The 18,770-nt window shown below is 38.0% G+C and overlaps 1 protein-coding gene across 16 annotated transcripts in view; it reads left to right on the top strand.

The window, feature by feature from the left end:
* The window catches only part of ABLIM1 (actin binding LIM protein 1), a 208,402-nt gene that overhangs the window by 108,039 nt on the left and 81,593 nt on the right, over nucleotides 1–18,770 (top strand). For all 16 annotated transcript variants that reach the window (XM_037399100.1, XM_037399095.1, XM_037399101.1 and 13 more), the window contains exons 3-4: nucleotides 4,771–4,954; nucleotides 7,467–7,576. In XM_037399100.1, the coding sequence (XP_037254997.1) occupies nucleotides 4,771–4,954; nucleotides 7,467–7,576 (294 nt within the window). The remainder of the gene's footprint in view (nucleotides 1–4,770; nucleotides 4,955–7,466; nucleotides 7,577–18,770) is intronic.

The raw sequence follows: 18,770 nt of genomic DNA, 5'->3' as shown, positions 1-18,770 counted from the left end.
AATGAATAGCATTCACGTCTGCAAAGTGAGATGCTGTAGTCATAGAGTTTGCTTGTGTGGTTTTGTTTCTTCAGTGTTGAAGTCATTTTTACTTAACATCAACGTTGAGTTATTTTACTAAGGGCCTGTTTTTTCAGCTCACTGACAATAACCCTATGGAAATCCTACATAATGCTCAGTAGGATCAAATCCTCTTCCATTTTGAAAAAATCTGAGCTCTTCATTTTCATCGTCTCTGTTAAAGCTTGGAAGTGACTTAGCTTAAGAATAGTCCTGGTGCCTTGGAGATCACAGGCAACTGGGTAGCTCTTGAGCATCTGTATTTTGTCATAATAGCCCAGGCTTGCATACACAGACCTTGTAGCTTTGAGAGCTGACAGCAGCATCGACAGTATCTCTGATCTTTTTGTGTTCCAAGGTTGCATAACAGTAGCTCCAGAGAGGAGTTCAAGAGAGAAAAAGCTAGCAGGTTGGTGTTTTCCATGCAGTGGGAGGCAGAACGCTATTCCAGGTTATTCCATTCACAAGATAGGCGGGATCGTCTGTTTGGAATATGAAATTCTTTGATATACAGACTGAGAAAAAAGCTGAGTTCTTTCAGGAGCTGTTGAAGATTATGGTTTTCTTTTTTCATTTAAAGAAAAAAGCTGATTTTTTAATTTATTTTTTTTTTTTGTCCCTACACTTGTGGTACCTCAGGGAATAGAAATGCTCCCCAGTGTCTCCTGTTGCAGAAGTTCTGGTCATGTAAAACAATCTCTTCCATCCTATTGAGCAGGAAGAGTCTTGAGGAAATGTTATTCTCCTGTAGAACTATTTCCATGTGATGTATGTTTACAGAATACCTCTTGCTTTTTGCATTCTCAAACATGGTTTTTGCATTGCTATTGGCTCCACAAAGTAATTCTTTCAAAGTTGTTTTCCCCAGCAGTATAGGAAAAAACAGAACACAAATTGATGTTTCCTATAAACTGTCATCATTTTGGTATTAATTTTTCTTTGATGACATGATACTTGTATTGCAGCAATTGCCTAGATCGCCCTATTAGGATTTATTGTACATATGTAGTTATCACAGCTGGTCTAGCTTTATAATAAAAATAATCAAAATTCATCCATCTTTTTCTGTGGTATTTCTACAGTGGTCATAAATATCTGTGCTAAGGCAATATGTTTAAACTTGAGGGAATTTGTTGTCATATCCACGACTTATGCACAGTTGCAAAAAAGGAGGGGAAAAAAAGCTGTTAAAATCCCTTCCTTGTTTGCACATGGCATTGTACACCAAGTGTGGATACAGTCATGTTCATCCTTTCTGATTTTGATCTCTGACTCAAAGTGAAAGCAGCCGACTGGAACAGCATTTTTCCAACCATGGGTGTTAACAGTCTGGGTGACCCTTATTTTGCCCATGTAGCTTAAAGCTGTGATTAGTGATAGGAACACATGTACTAAATTGACTGCAAAAATCCGTTGTAATGTGAGGTTGCCAGGACTTGTCTTTAATTCTTGCAGATTGGTGTGTGCTTCCTGCTGTGAGTATGCCAAAGATGATGAATCTGCTGGTGGTTCACATCAGAAGCAGTTCTGCTTGTGTCTGAATTCATGATTGCCAGCACGAGAGAATTTAACTCGCTCTGAGTTATTGACGAAAAGAATAAGAAAGGGGACTTGATAAAGAAAAGGGCAGTAGAGGGATCTTCTTTTTAATAATAGTAATTACATTCTTTAAAAGACTTGCCAAGTAATTTTATACCCCATTTTCATTGTTAGGCTTCAATTCCTGTGGCCATGCAAAAGGGATAAAGCTTAATAATTGTGAGTGTGTGGACCCTTTCTTTCAAAGTTTGTAGTGGTTTTTGCAAGCAATGATCTGCCACAGACCTCTGTACAGTACTGGATTAAGCTGGATTTTCAGAAGAAGCTAGTATAGTGGTTGCATTGAAAGTTACTTCTCATCATTCTACCTTATTAGGCCCATTGCCCAGGCAGGTAAAGAGGGCCGTAATGACTAAACACGTTTTTGAAAAGGTGACTCATTGGTAGAACTGGGGACCATAGTAAAGAGCCAGAGAGTTCATATATGCAGCTTCTGATGCAGAACCAGAAGCATGCCAAGTGCTTTCAGCTTAAAGCTGAAATTTATCTAGACCTGGATGTCAAAGCTACAAGCTAAATGACAAACTGTAATTTAAGAAATTGCATAGACACATGAGTATTCCATAGCTCGTTATGAAGTTTAGCAGCTTCTGAAGCATCTAGTATTGACCACTCCATGACAATACTCCGGTTCATACACTGTAACTACAGGATCTAACAGTCTCAGCGCTGAAGTAATCCCTAACAACTTTTAGACACTGAAGTAGAATTCTCGGTTACTCCGTGACTTAACTGTAAGGAATTGTAAGGCTCCACCAAAGGTAACTTAGAAAAGCAAAGCTATTGCAAGTGGGCTTAGGTTTCACCTCTGAACCACCAGTGGAAAATGATGAGATGGTTCCCGACTCAGGAAGGGTCTAAGGTGATGTGGTGTAGAGGTCACAGTATTTTCTGCCTTAGTGGTTGCATGGTATTATACCAGTAGTTTGAAAATAATATTTTAAACAAAATGGAGATCAGTAGAAGAAAACAAAACGGAGGAATGAAAGAGGGCTGTTTTTTTGGAGGTGTACCTGAAAACCAGCTTGGAGCATTTTAAAGCATTATAATAGAGCTTAACAATAGTTCTCTGTAATTCTCTTAAGTCACTGATAATTGAGTTTTGGTTGCTTGTGGATTTAATGCCGCCATGAAATGTAGTTTGTTTGCACATGGTATATTAACATTGTTCTATGCAGAAATGTGAGACTGGAAAAATGCTAGTATACTGCTTTAATTCTAAGCTGCATTTTAATCATTCTGTTTATTGTTACTCTATTAATTATTGTTACAGTAATAGTCATTAGACCTTTGGAGCTTGGCAACAGGCAAACAGAATTTGCAATCCCTGCCCCAAACACCTTGTAATTTTAATTTTCAAGGCAGGTAGTTAATAAGATATTACCCCATCATAACAGGGGAGAGAACGAATGGTGTGCATAATATCATGCTTGGAATTTGTGGCAGAAGGATGAATTGAACCCAGTTCCTCTGATAATCTTCCTGCATTTCATATTGTCATTTTTCAAGGACTTTGTAACTGCAGGGACCTAGAATACTGCTTACATTTTTTTCTTAATAATCAGAATTTATGTTATATGATATTTCTGATATTTGATCCGAACGTACTTGAATGTTATGAAGAGTGATGAGATGGAATTACTTGCAGAGTGAGAGTTAAGCTAGCATCCTGGGCTGCTGTGAAGAGTAGTTTCTCATAATGAATTACACGGAGCAATATACAGAGGAGCAGGAGTGGCTGAAACCAAAATGCCTGGGAGCACCCATATATATATATTTGTCTAAGAATTCATCTAGCAGCCCCTATTTATGCTTTCTCACTGAGAATAAAGAGGAATTTTTAAAGCTTGCATGAAGCAAGTAATATTTTTGGTGCTACTGTGGGATGTTAAATAGGTAGGTTTAAGTCCTTTGTTCAACCCAAGCTAAAGCTCAAGTGCAAAATTCAGTCTCCTATCTCCCATGGCATTTTCTCTTCATAGGATTTGGCTGTTAACAGGATGGATTGCTTTCTGTCTCCTGTCTCTCTTTCTTAAAGCAGAACAAGCACCTGATTGTAATGTGTTTCGGTTTGGGTGAATAAGCATTGTGGAAAAATGCCAAATCACTGAAATCCTTGACTGATTCTTCACCCTCTTACTGATACAATTATTTTTCCGCAATAAGGTTGTATGTGGCCACAAGTCTATATCCAAATATTAGAGTTGTTTATCTAATCCATGATGTACAGGGAGTATAGTATATAAAAGACTAACACAAGACCAATGCAGATCAGGCACTCAAGGGTAATAGCAGTTCTTAGGGCATTAATTTGTTCAGAACACAGGTGGGGAATACTTGTCCTATTGGCTTTATTCAGTGTCCGATATACTGTTTTATAGTTTGACTGTATATATCATGAAGTGTATATGGTGGAGGTGTAGCTAGATTTTTAATGCTTGATTGTCTCTTCACTGCCACTTACTCCCAGTATTTATGTCTAAATTAATACTGTAAAATCACCCTGAACATTTCAAAGGTGATACTTTTTAAAGCAAAACAAAAAGTATTGCTGCAGCAATGGTGAAGCAGGTCAGTGTGATCTGGGAACTGGAGGAGTTAATCAAAACCATACAACATACGTAAAATATTCATTGTTTCATAAAGAATCAGCACCTTGAAAGCTTTTTAAAGCACATGGTTGCAGGAAAAATGTATGCTGGTGCATAAAATAACAAAATCTGTCCTGTTTATGGAATCATTTATCTTCTTCTGCTCATCTTCAGTCCCAGAAGGGAAAGCAAGTTTGCATTGGTACAGATAACTCTGATAACGTGATTAACAGGATGATGTGAGGTAACCAAGGTCTTGGCAAGGACCAAGTACATGAAAGCTATGATGATGTAAGATTGCTCTAAAGAAGGTCTTTATTACAAGCTGTCTTGTAGCCAGAGAATACCAACCATCTTCTGGGATGTCCAGGCATGTAGTAACAGGAGGAGAAAGTAGAAGTCTGATAGAAGGGAGAAAGACCACCAGGGTCCTCCAATTTGTCAGCAGCATCGACTGTTGCTGACATCCTTAGCAGGTATATTTTTCCAATATATTTGTGTGTTTTGTTTTTTCTTTCAGTGTGTGGCTGTGACTTGGCACAAGGAGGCTTTTTCATTAAGAATGGGGAATATCTTTGCACCTTGGATTACCAGCGCATGTATGGTACCCGCTGCAATGGTTGTGGGGAGTTCGTGGAAGGAGAAGTAGTGACAGCTCTGGGAAAAACTTACCATCCAAGCTGCTTTGCCTGTACTGTTTGCAAGTAAGTTATCCCTTTCAATTACCATGGTGTGAACCCACTACAAGGAAAACAGGGAGAAAGGTGTCACCCTGAGATACAAAACTCAAGACATTTCTCTTTGGGGAGCATTTGGTTGGAAAATATCTGCTGCAAGTCTGACTTTGAGGGTCTTCAAAATACCACTCAGTAACAGCTTGTCTGTTACATATAGTTCCCTGTTGCAGAAAGCTACTGTCACAGATGAAAGGATTAAGTATCAGGCTTACATATTGAGATAATGGACATGGGTTGAGTTGAGTTCAGGTGATCAGCCCAGCTTAATGGGAGAAATGAGATAAAGCAAAATTCAGGATGCTACAATAGTCATTTCGGCTATAAGGACAGCTGAAAAATTGAAAATATACTGGAGACTCATTTTCACATCATGTAAGAAGACATGGCTTTCGGAAACTGTGATCCTCCTCTTCTTCCCAAATACTGTTTCTGTGCCCAGTAAGAGAACCAGTCTTCAGTTTTACACGAAATAAAAAGAAGTTAGCTAAGACTGTGTGGACGGGACAAAAGGTGGCATTTAAACTTATTTTTGTTTAAACTCTCACTAAGGTATTAATACACAATTTAGACTACTGGGCAAAACTTCCACATGCTCTCATAGCCCATTCATTTGCACAGTTCTATACTTGAAAATCTCAGTTGAGCTTTACAGCTTAAACTTGATGCAAAGACCCTGCACATACTGTTCTTTACTGGCTGGCTCTAGCACTGAGACTATGCTAGAATTTAGGCTGTCTTAGCAGATACGTTACTGCTATGGTGATCAGTATAACATTTTGGATATGCTAGGGGAAATAAAGCTTCTGCAGGTCTTCATAGGAGTGGTACATTTTTATAGTAGTAAAAATAATCTTCTAGACATAAAGTGGAAGTGATATAATGATTCTACAACTTAACTAAGTTAGAATTAAGATGAGCATCAAGTGGTTCATTTCTAGAGTTCTGAGCCCTGGAAGTAAAAAGAAAGTTTTCTTAAGTTTCAGTGTAATGTCTGAGGTACGCAGTTAGAGATGTAGGTAGATTTCATAGAAAGGGAGAACCCAAAAGAATGGGGCCTGTTCCTTTGTAGTCTGGAAGAGAAGTAGGACAGTAGAGTTCCCCAGAAGTCAGAACCTGGCAGCAGTCGAATTGTCTGAAACTTAATAAAGGAGGATGACATGAACAAGAAAGGCAAGAATGTACGTTCTGAGACAGTACCTTGTTGGAGATTCCATCATATGATGTGTCTGACAGACTTGCAAGGTGTTACCCTAACCTTTCATAGCTGTCTCTGATGAGTAGTCCAAGTACTTTGTCCTAGAGCCTGGTACGCTTTTTAAGATCTTTTCTAATGAAAGTATTTTGATTGGTCTTCCATTTGGTTTTAAGTAGTGTGTGAATTTACTGCATATTGGTAATCATATGATGTGTATGTTTCAGTTTTATTTCCCAAGGACAGTGTGAAAGTAGATGATACAGTATGAAACATGCATCAGTTTTCTGTACGTTGATTTACATCAATCTTTTTATGTTGAATGAACAAAATAGGAGTTACTGGAGTAGATTAATGGAATGCAGTGTTGCTGCTGGTTTATATATGGCCCAGTTAGGAATGGCAATGGAAAGGAAACTAGAACAATGCCTTAAACGTTTTGTGGAAACAAGCAGATGTTCATTTGTTAAGCACAGTTTTGGAGTGAGGTGTGGTGTGGGGGGTCTGTACTCAGCAGCTAAAGCTGCTTACTAAAGATTTGGATTTGCTGAACCTTCTTATTTTAGTGAAATCCTCATACAAAATGTTGTTCGTCCTCTGTTTCATACACCAAATAAGAGTTAACAGCAATGTCAACTTCTGCCTAACACACATTCTTAACATTTTATTTGGATCAGCAAATAATATCAAACTTCCATAGCCTTTACATTTCTCCTAACACCATCTGCACAGTTAGCAATTACAGTAGTGTTTCTGTAATGTAGATACCTATTGTAAATCTTCAAAGAGTGAATGTGGGTAACATTTGATATTTTTTTGCAAATGACTACATCTGCTGTAATACATATCATTGCTGAATACAGATGATATTAGTGTATTTATGCGTGACTAGCTCCACATTTCTTCACTAGCCTCAAGACCAATTCCAGTTCTTCCTTTTGAGTTCTCTTTTGTACCATTTGCTGTCCACAACATCATGCTGAGACCATCACAAATGTAGCTGTTGTGTCTAAGCAGATTTCACTGTCGTCTCCTCTTTAGATGAAGTGTGCTTGATAACTTTTTTAAACCAAAATACAAGTCTAACCTCTGCTCTGTTTGCATCTACAGATTGTATTTCTTGCAGTGCCTGGCTTTGCCAAGGCCACATTGCAGAAACAATTTGACCTCCGTTTCTGTAAAATATTGATTGCACTGGGGGAAGGCAGCAAACTTAAGATATATGGAACAGAGGAAAATTTCTGGCGTAACCTTTGCTAAAACACACTTTTCTCTTTAACTCTCCAGGCGTCCATTTCCACCGGGCGATCGGGTTACCTTTAATGGAAGGGACTGTCTCTGTCAGATGTGTGCTCAGCCAATGTCCTCCAGTCCAAAAGAACTGTCTGCCTCGAGCAGTAAGTATGCCATCTTCCGGCTGAAGCCTCTCACTTTCCCAGGCTCGTCAACATTTGGTTGAAATGAACTTAATACAATCATTCATATTTGTTATTTTTTTTTTTCACCTTTAGAAATGTAAACTATCTCTGTGAACCATCTTTTTTCTTTTTCTTTTCCTACCCCCCCCCCCCCCCCCCAAAAGTGCCTGGTACTACAGGTGGGAAGACATTTACACATTTCAATATGTGTAAGATATTTTCAAAATGACTTTTCCCCAATGACTGGATTTTTTAAATGGCTGATTTTTCTTTTACAGGCACTGGAAAAATATCTAATTGATGAAATCTGAGGTTTCAGAGTTGATAGATTCTGGTTTTTTTTCATGTATAATTGCACAGGTTTAACTATTCAAAAGAGGACAAAGTCAAAGGAAATTAATTTTCTTCTACTATTTAACTTTGATTTAATTAAATTAGCCTTTAAAAGGACTATCACCAGGATTATGATTCCAGTAGACTGCTACTGCAATGATACTGTGATTAGAACCTCAAGAAACCATTGTAAAAAAGAGAGAAAGCAAGTAGAGGGGAAAGAGAGGAAATGAAGAAAGTTTGGGAGGGAAGTTAACTTGGTTTGCTGTTGGGTTTTAATGCTTTTAAAAGATAATTTGTAAATTACTGATATTAATCTCTGCCTCTGGTAGTTACTTTTGTAAGTCTTTGGGGATTTCTGATTCTTTCTCTGACTGCTGGATTGTATTCAGCACTCCAAGCTGTAGTGACTTACCCAATACAGTTGTATAATCCAAAAAGGCTGCAGATTTCCTTGTGACACTAGGCAGTTTTCCACCAATGTTGGTTTCCTTCAGGGAGACACTCTGCATTTTGTACTGGTACTTGGCTTTGAGATCCTAGGATTACAAAGTGCAATGTAAAAGCAAAGCAGGATAATATTTGTGCTCAGTGGATGAGTCAGGTGAATCTCAGGTTATCTGATTCGCCTGAGAATATGTAATCAGACACTTAGTAAAATGGAAAATGAGAGACTTTTTTTTGTTGTTGTTGTTATCATGCCTTTCTGTCAAGTGATACTTTTCCAGTGTAACTGTAGATTGGGAGCTGAAAATGCATAGGCCTAATCAGATAAGGAAGAGTTTAGGAACCTGAAAAAAGCCTTACAAGATTTACAAACCAACAAAGAAATGTGCGAGGAACTTCAAACACCCACAGTCCTTTTGAGACAAAGGAATGGTGTCCAAGTTGTATTTGAGTTACTGATATTTAGGAGGCATAATTGGCAAGGAACAGCAAGGCAATAGGGATCTTGGATAGTACTGAGGTTTTTCTAAATGTGTCACAGCAGTGGTTCGCAAACAGCTAGTGTTCAATAATAGAAGTATCTGGGTCACACTACATCTGGTTTATAGAAGGTGACACGCTTATCCAGCAGTGTGGCTGCTTCCCAGATACATGACTCCAGGTGCCAAAACGTCTCCTAGCAAATGATAGGTTCCAGTTGTCTGATAGCAGGTGAAGGAGCTGGAGAGTCACTTCCTGACAGCCCCAAGTCTCTGCTCAAGTTGCTTCTTGGTTTCCATACTGAAGACATAGGTAGCAAGGATTGTAAAACAATCTTTCCTCCTACTTAAGATGTGATTGATTTTTTTTTTTTTAATCACAATTGGGTCCTGCTGACCAGACTGCTTTATTAGTACACACAGCAAGAGAGCTCCTGCTCTTGACAGCTTAGAGTGCACTACTTCAAAATCTTCAAGTACCTGCCACTGTGCATCTTGTTCTTTTATGAACAAAGACTTGTAGAAAGATATAGTGTAGAGTTTCTGGTCATTTCAGAGCAAAACTCTCCAAAACAGGACAAAAGTGAAACCACCATGTGTTTATAGCTTCAGAAAAACTCAATTAAAAAAAAAAACAACTCAATTAATACTAATGAACCATCCTCTGTCTTCAAAGATTTGCCAGCTGCTGCTTTAGCTTTGTGCAAAAATTGACTTAGGTATGGAGAAGTCTTTCTTGCTGACACTGAAGAGTAAATTTTAATTAGCGTGAACTGTTCCAGATTGTTTCAGCCAGCAGGAAAGACATGTAAGCAGACATACTAGATTTTTCTAATGCATTGCCCTTATTTGAAAGGATGCATTTTTTAACACAACTTCTTTTAGAAGAGATGCACATTCATACTACGCACCTCTTCTACATCCTATATTGCTGTCAGTTTCCCCTGATTGCTTCCAAGTAGGTTATTAGAGGAGGCTTATCCTTAAAGTAAAGGAAATTGGAAGTGAGGAAATTCAATTGACTGAAAGTGTATCAGGTTTGAATTGGTTTATGTAATGTGAAAGGAAGCCTTCTATCCACTAGAATGTCTGCATTCATGCCATTTTCTGAGATCTGTTACTTCACAGGCTTATTTGACAGCATTGATGATTTCAAGGAAAATCGAAAGTCTCTAAATACAGGGGTTAATATCTTGAATAACATGAACCTGAATATTGTTACACTCATTTATAATGCACACCAAGGAAAATCAGGAGGAAAAATACTGAATAATTAATATTTATTTTTTGCTTAATATTAGTTGGGTCCATGACACTTATTTATGTTGTTAATATATTTCTTTTGCTGCACATGTATTGCCTGGAATAATTATAGCTATTTTCCAGAAGAACCATTTCAGTGATTCCTTTTTTATTCTAGCTTTCTAAGACACTCTTTTTCACTATACAGATGCTATAGAGTAAGCATAATTCATAATTTAGTCAACCCTATTTCTTAGACACTGCTAGATGTACACGGTGCACTAACTTTGGGATTTTCATTCATTCAGCAGGAAATCTAATACCTAAATATGTGCAAGCAACTTTGCAGACAAATGAAATGGGTGTTGTTCATCTTTGTTATTGTTTTATTTCATATGATAGCTTGATAAATGAGGTGTGATCTGTAAGGCAAAATGATGCAGAGCAGCACAGAAGCAGGGGACAGCTAGACAACACTGACTAAAAGTGTTCATGGCTTCGATAGTTCAGGGGTTTCAAGGTTCTGACAAAGACAGGTAGTTACTTTCTTTGGGGCTCGGTAAAGGAGTAACGCAAGTAATTTATCCTGGTATTTACTATTTATGTTTTAAACTGTGTCCAGGTTTTGTGTACAACATCATGATTATCTGGTTTGTACTGTCTTCAGCTCTTCCTGCTCTCTACTGTGTTACAGCTACATGCAAACACACCTGTGTTTGTTATGGTCCATATTGTCTTTCCAGAAAAGCAGTTGTGCAGGCATCTATTATTTCTAAATTTTAGGCAAGACTGCAACTTGTGTGTTTGGTTATTTGGTGGTGGGTGCCCTGTTTCTCTCCCCTTCCCCTCCGTTTTATCTTCTTTTAATAACATCTGCTGTATTGTACCTCTGTCCCATAGATGACAGCCTCATTTCACTGTCCCTCAGCATTTTGTATCTCCTATTCAGTGGACTGTTTTTGAAAACCACCTTCAAAAATCTGCAAATTACATTTTTTTCCTAATTTCATGCTGTCTTTTAGAGTGAAAAAAGTCATAGCTGAAGTCAAACTTCTGATTTTTGTTGTTGCTGTTGTTGTTACTGTTATTTTCTGTTGTTTGGGGATTCATGGTTTATTGTTTTCATGTTGTCAGAGGAGTGAATTACTGGTTACTTCCCTTGGACCTGGAAATTCTGCGTGTAGGCTTTCTGTTTTTTTCATACGTGTTTTATGTATCAGGGTAGGTACTTAAATTTCAAGGGTCTGTTCTCTACCAACAAAATGAAAAAATAATGCTGCCCAAGTTTACATGTTTTGCGGTTGTAAAGCAAAATGAAGATGGTACGGTGCTTAGATGATGCAGTCCTTAGTACTGTACTACTGCCCGAGTCTTACCTGTTGGTGCTAAAGTCACAAAAATTAGAAAGTTTGTGTGTTTTTTACTTGTGTAAGGAGAAATTCAAGAACCTGAAGTCTGCCTAAATCTTTGTCCTTCAGCCGTGTTAAGGTTAGGTACCTTTGAAAGAGTAGGATGAGCTTTATAATATTCTTTCCAGCCCCTGGCATCTCAAACTATTTTATTTTTGTAGCAGCCAAATGAGTAGCGACTGAGGGTGCATGTTCTCCATTTCTGCTAGCACTAGCGTGTGAAGCAGAGGCAAGTAGGCTGACCACGTTGACAAGCTTACCCTCTTTGATACTTCTACATTAGGGCATTTTAGCAGTGAATTCTCACCAAGGCAGCTAGTAAGTGAACTGATGCAAGCATTTGAAGATAAAAATCCCTAGTTTAGTCAGACCTTCATTTTTAAAAAGTACCACACTGGCTTGTGTTTCTTCTTGAAGAGGTGTCATGAAAAGTATAGCTGAGAGCAGAGCAGCCACAGACAGATGCCCCACACTCAGGGGTAAGCATGTGAGGTGTTGCCAGCAGTCTGCACTGGTGGAGCTCAAACCAGCCATCTTGGGGCTCAGGGCTCATCTCTGAAATTCTCAAGAGACTACGTGTCTTTGAACACAGTTCAATACATTTCCCTCTTGCTCAAGTAGAGATTTTTCTGTTAGGCATTCCGCTTAAGTAATAAGAATATTATGTTAGTTCTCCACCAGAGGTTGGGCCCTGTCTCAGCCGGTTCCTTGTATGGGTGCTGGTAAAGAAGTTTTAGTTATTTCTGATGACCTTTTTGCTGAAAGGTTGGATCATTTTAGCGATGTACATGAACTAATTAAGAAATTGCATTTCAAATAAAAGGAGGGCTTTCTAGATGAATAGGAAAAAACTCCCCATCCAAAAGACGCTGAAGCGTTACAATCCCCTAGCAAGAGTTTTCATTTTAAAAATTAATCATATTTTTAAATGATGATGGAGACTTTCAGTTTCCTCTTCTTCAGTGAAATAGATACTTGTGTCCTGTATATGCCAAGATACCCAGTGAGGATACTGTCTGAAAAGAAGCATGAGGGTAAGCTATTTCAACTCCCCTTTCTTTGTAACAGACTCTCCTGTGAGTTAAGAGCATTACAGTACAGCCAAGATGTGGACCAGAGTTTTCAAAATGGCCAGTGTTACATATGCATAAATAATCTTCGGTGCAGCTGTTCCCCGACCAGCCGGCATCCACGTGGAGATTTCACAATACTGTTTTGTATGTTTGTCCTTGTCTGTTTTGCACATTATGTTCTGGTTCAAAGAATCCAAGTTCTCTGGGACAAATGCTTTCATGCCTATCAGTAGAGCCTGACAGAGTTGGATCCTGGCTCACAACTGGGGATCTTAGCTCTACTGTGATATAAATAATAAACTTAATGCTCTATTAACTTGTGGGAGAAAGATATCTTTGTTAATTATTCAATAGCCTTATCATCTTCAAATAAGATGCAGTCAGTAAAGCTCCTAGTAAATATCTGAAATTTCCAACAAGGTTTCTGGTAATGTGGAATTAGAGCAAAGCCAACATACCTTACCTCTTAAAGAAGAAAGGGGCAGGAAAAAATGGGAATTATCTTCTGCCTCACTACCCAGAAAGAGGGGTGGGGGTGGGGGGGGTGGGAAGTGAGGTTGTTTTTTAAACAATGAAGCATCAGAATGGAGAGGAAACAAATTTACTTGCAGTCCTCCTTTAAAGACTCTCTAATTTGTAATGCAGTTTTATATTCGGGACAAAACTGACTGTTCATTAGAAAACAATATAGGTGATTGTTGCCAGTATACAGAAATAACATCTGAGCTGATTTATAGGCATCACAAACTGCTTCATTAGAAATTAGCTGAGTGATAAAATGGTTGCAAAATTCCTTTTAATTGTAGTTCTCATGAAAAGTCTGCAGCTAAGATTTGTGAATGTTTAGCCACTTTTTACTCAGTTTTTATTATTTTGTTCTTTATCCTTTTTTTCCTGAGCTGTCTGAAAACTCCTTCAAGTCCATTGGGAAGACTTAAATAAGTGAGGTGGATGAGCTTGGCTGACTGTAAGCAAGCTATCTGCAATGATTTTTGGCCTTAAAGTGTTTTAAGCAACATCCAACACATGATTTTGAGCTCATTCTTAGGAAATACCATACAATTCCACACTGTGTGTCAAAGCTACATAGTGTATAGGTATTGTACAAATACGTGGCCCAGATGTGGATAGGCTTTGTGTGTCAGACACGGAGCCTGGTTTTTTGCCTTAAAGGATACACACTCACAACATAGTGCATACCCCAGGGAACTTAGGATCAACAATTTGGGGTTTGAACATGCATTTTTTTAAATGTATTTTTTGAAATCCTGTGTATAATTTGGAACCTTAAATGTTGAATGTTTTTTGTGTGCTATAACACAAAGATTTTGTTTCATAATTGCTGGCTCATCTGCTAAAGATACAGAAACACTCACATACCTTTGTGGCATTAAAGCCTGCATACCTGTGTTTAGGTACTGAAGATTCAGTTGAGGATTTTGGGGGCTTGACAGAAGGGTGTCTTGATGTGCTTTGACTATTTGATGTAGTCCTATATCTCTTTTTTTGATTTAGCGTAGAATAAAAATGTACCACAGACATGATTGATTTCAAACACTGTGATTTGAGTCACTGATTTTAATCATGGTTTACCTAATAACGCAGGAAACCTTGATTAGAATAACTTTAACCTTGTTTTACGTTTAGATTTTAAATTGTAAAAGGCTAATTGATAAGCATGAGGATACTCCATATCTGTACACATTTACTTAAGCTAATATAGGTTCTGCATAAATTCATCATATTCTTTAACATCTTTATTTTGCCCTCATGGCTACTTTTGCTCATGATTTATGTCAAGCTCTATTTGAATGGAAATTGAAATTTAATTGGAATGCATAAAATAGCATTATGAATTTTTTTAAATTTCAGAAACTTATTAAAATCTGCTAGACACACAAAGAAAGTAAATACATTAAAATATATTTTAATTTTGGAACTGTTGATCTGTCGAGGGTCTGTAGCTTAAAAAACTATTTACTTTGGATCACTGTGTCCTTTAAGATTTTAAATGTGGCAGATCTTACCATCCCGATTTTGTTCATATATAGGAAAAGGAAAGCAAGTTTCTTCTTTGTGTTTTCACTAGGATCTTTAACTTTGATTTAATTAAAATTTTTAATTCTGATTTTTAAATGAAGTCCTTTATTTTTAAATGTCAGTATTTAATTCACCTGACTTCAACCTAAATTTGATTGTAATAACCTTGCAGGGCAATTACATTTGTGACAATATATTGAGCATACAGAGGATCTAAGATTTTACCCTGCCCCCCTTTTTAAGAATAAAATAAGCTAATTAGCATGTGTGAAACGATACAAAATTTAGAGAAATTATGCAAACCCAAGCACAGTTCCTTTCTGGCAAGGCCATTAGATTACACCTAAGAATATGCAGCTATTCCCCTGATAAATCCTTCCAATGACACTGGCCCATTTTTGTGATTACTCCAAGATTTACTCTTTTGAAGAATGTTTGCAAATTTTGAGGCGTTTTCGTAATTTGAATTGCTTTCTTGGATGAATTTTAGTCCTTGCTTATGTTTCATAACAATGGCTGAATTGGTCAAGTAGCCTCCATTTACTCAGCTATTTCTTATTTTACAATTATTTTTCACTGCTGCTTTATAAATTGCCTTCGATCCTTCTCTGGAAGTTTACAAAGCAGTGTTACAGAGTAACTTTTGGGTGATAGAGACAAAGCAGTAACTGTACTGAGACTATAGTTGTGGCAGAGCAGAAAGTTACTGATTTATGAGTTTTCTATCAGAAAATGTTCCTTCACAAGAATTAATGGTTTTCAGGAATGTGTTTTCAGTCCAGTTTGCCAATTCTGTTCTATAACTTCTGTGATACATATAAATTGGTCAGAAACAATTGTGAATAGACTATACAAATGTACTAAATAAGTATCAGTTCTTATTTCTATAAGCATAACCCCACCCTGAACTTGGAAGTCAAAACATACCCGTCTCCTTAGCTTTTACCAGAGAAGTACTAATCAACAGGTTATTCCAATGAAAGTTCTGGGGGAAGTGCAGGGAATTGCTCAGTAAAGGGTGTTGCGTGAGAAGGCATCACTAGCTTGGAAAATACAACTATAGGGAGAGATCCTCAGAGCTAAGAGTATTTGCGAATTGTCATGTTCAGAAAGGCTGCCAGGTAGGAAGTCAGGAATCAGATCTCACTTAAAAGGAATGTAAAAAGTGCATTAGTTGTTAGCTAGACTGTAGTTTGCCACGGGTTATCAGGGCATAAAAACCTTCCTAAAAGTTGTCATCTGTTTCATTCCTATCGCTGGAGGTTGTATCCTGTAGAAATTGCTTGTTTTCCAAAAGTAGCAACTGAAAATTACCCAAAATAGTCTGCAGATGAAGAGACACAATGTGCTATCCATGAGCTGGGTATTAAACAGTGAAGCTCGTTCGCTGACTAAGCAGTTCACTTGGGGTACTAGGAGTTGGAATTGTGAACTTGTATTCAGCTGGAGCTATCAGGGTACTGAAGTGTGGTAAAAGAAATAACAGGGTAAAGACTTGCCTCAGCTGAGGTATACCTGCCTGTGGTTTATCCTTCAGCGTAGTTTTACAGTTGGGACTCTGGGGGTGCTGAGCTGCGGGGGAAAATTCATCTTTACCTTTCTTTTGCAGAACAATTAAAAACTCTTCCCTTAGTTTGTAGCACATCTGCTCTTTCTTCTTCCTCCTGTTTCATTCAACCTTTGGTTTTCAGTTCAAACCCCTGTATAAAGGGTTTGGTTGATGTTACAGAAGACCAACTTGGTGGTATGTTGCTTGCAGGGAGAATTTGCAGGAGTACGAGGTTAAAATATCAATTGGTTTGGCCTCCTTTGGGAAGGAGGCGTGGAAAGAAGGGAAATACAGTTTACTTTTCCCGTGTAGAAGACTTAACACAAATGCTTACATCAATACAGAGGGGGAAAAATAAAACTCCTTTGATAAAATGTTGTGTTAACTAACTAGAGCTGTTGAAGAGCATTCATCTTTCCAAATCACTTTAAATTACATCAGATGATGAAAGAGCTATTTACAGTAGTGATACATCCGAGATGTATATTAACCTGTTTCTTAAAAAGGCAAGTCAGTGTTACGCACTCACAGATGGTTAACAGGGACTTGCATTGTAAGCAAAGAATGCCAGTTCATGCCATTGTGACTTCTTTCCATATTTTATTAAATAATTTTACTTTCTTTAAATATTTCTTTTGAAAATATAAATTTTTTTACCAACTTGTCATTTATAATAAACAGTCAAAGCTATACTCCACTTCCCACGGGAAATGTATTTCCCTCCATTGTATGCACTCAGTCTCTTATTGTTAGATTTCAGGAGTACAAGGCTGCCTGCATGGGTTTGTTTTGCCTTTAGCAAAAGGGCAATAGTGTGTTTTGTTCTGACAAACATTTCCCATCCTTGCATTGGCAAAGAGGAAAGGCTCTGGCAACAGATTTCTTGAGTTACATAGTGAGATCTAAATCCTGGATGTGAAATTCCAATATGTCCTTCTCTGACTTCCAGAACTCAAATGGTTCAATGATCAAATGGTTATGGTTTAAATTTGAAAGCATTTATTATACTGTAAACAGACAAAGTGAGTTGGTATTTTTAGCTTTGACAGAAATATCTTGATCTGGAAAAGCCTGTGTAATACCATCAAAACATTAACTTTAAAACAAGGCTTTAAAAGGCATTGCGTGATCTGTGGTTAAAGGGGACTGAGGAAAAACTCTGGTCTTCCTAACTCTATGAGAAATGCCCAGTTCTTCAAATTGCCACAGAAGAATTATTGGCATGCAAGTTGTTTTTCAAGGTGGCTAAGAGTTATTTATAATTAAAAATTTCTTGACCTTGAATCCAGTTATAATATTCGCCTCTTTATTCAATTCCAAATCACTGTTCCTCATGACTTGCTTTTTAGGTCCAGCTATGCTTGACAATATATTTCTGTGTAAGTCCCATGAAAACTTGTTTATTTCTTCTAAAAAATAAAAAAACTCCAAACAATAAAACTTCCCCCCCCACACACCCCTTACTTGTTTCAGGGCAGAAGCCTGCTTGTGTTGTCTTTATAAAAATAATGTATCTGTGTTTTATAGGGAGGGGAGCAGTAACAAAAGAAGTGTAATAAAAGTATCACTCCTGTGACTGGTGGGGGGGTTGTGGCAGCTTCAGACTTTATCTAGACATGGCAATGGCCATCAGGATTGTAAGGAACTTTTTGGTGACTTAATCATGCATTGTTAAGTCAGACTGCTACTAGCTCTGTTCACAGAGGTAACATTGCATGGAGTAGAGTTGGTATGCTCATGCACATGACTTTGCATAACCATGTTCCTTAGGACAAAAGAGGGTAGAGATGATTTCCTTTTCCTAAGTTACACGGGGTGAGCAGAGAATGTGAGATAAAGATGTATTTGCTAGAAAATTGTCAAAGCAATCCAAATGGGAGTGGGGTAAACTCATGTGCAGTGTGCTTAGGGTTAATACAGCTGTATCTGCTCCAAGTCCACCTGTGCTGTGAGGAGGCTGCACAGCAATTGGCTGAGAGAAGGGGAGGGAGGCAAAGGAAAAAAATCTACAGCTTAATTTAGGCAGTTGCTAAATTAATGAGTTGCTGTGCAGTATGTTTCACTCTTGGATGTCTGGGGTGATGCAGATGCTAAAAAGGGAGACGCATTTTCTCATCTTATCTTTACAAGCAAGGTGTCATGGGTAGCAGCTCACTCTGGCCTACATCTTTTAATTAGGCTGCGTGGGGGGTGGAGGTCTTAATCATATAGAATATTATAGTGCCATGGTACTTCCCTTTGTCCTGTCCCCCCACTTTTCCATGCTTTTGGGTGGGCTGACTCCAAATCACAGCCCTTTTGTCGTGGCATTGACATTTGCTTTTGTATCTGAACACATCAAATATGTCACCGTTCGGGACTATTTTATCCCAGACCTATAGCTTAAATGTATTAGGGTATATCTTCAAATTGAGCAGGCCAAGCCAGAGTATGTGAAAGACACAGCAGGTATGCTTAAGCATCTCTGGCAGAGAATCACATGAGAAGCCTTTGCTTGGCTAAAAAATGGTGCTGTCAGCTAATGCTGTTATGAGAGTGAGTGAAATCAATTTTTATACATGTCTGAGCAAGTGGACATAGCTTGTGGAGGCATCACAGACA

Source organism: Falco rusticolus, chromosome 9 (assembly GCF_015220075.1).
Source record: "Falco rusticolus isolate bFalRus1 chromosome 9, bFalRus1.pri, whole genome shotgun sequence".
NCBI lineage: Eukaryota > Metazoa > Chordata > Aves > Falconiformes > Falconidae > Falco > Falco rusticolus.
This window is presented reverse-complemented; position numbering and strand designations above follow the sequence as displayed.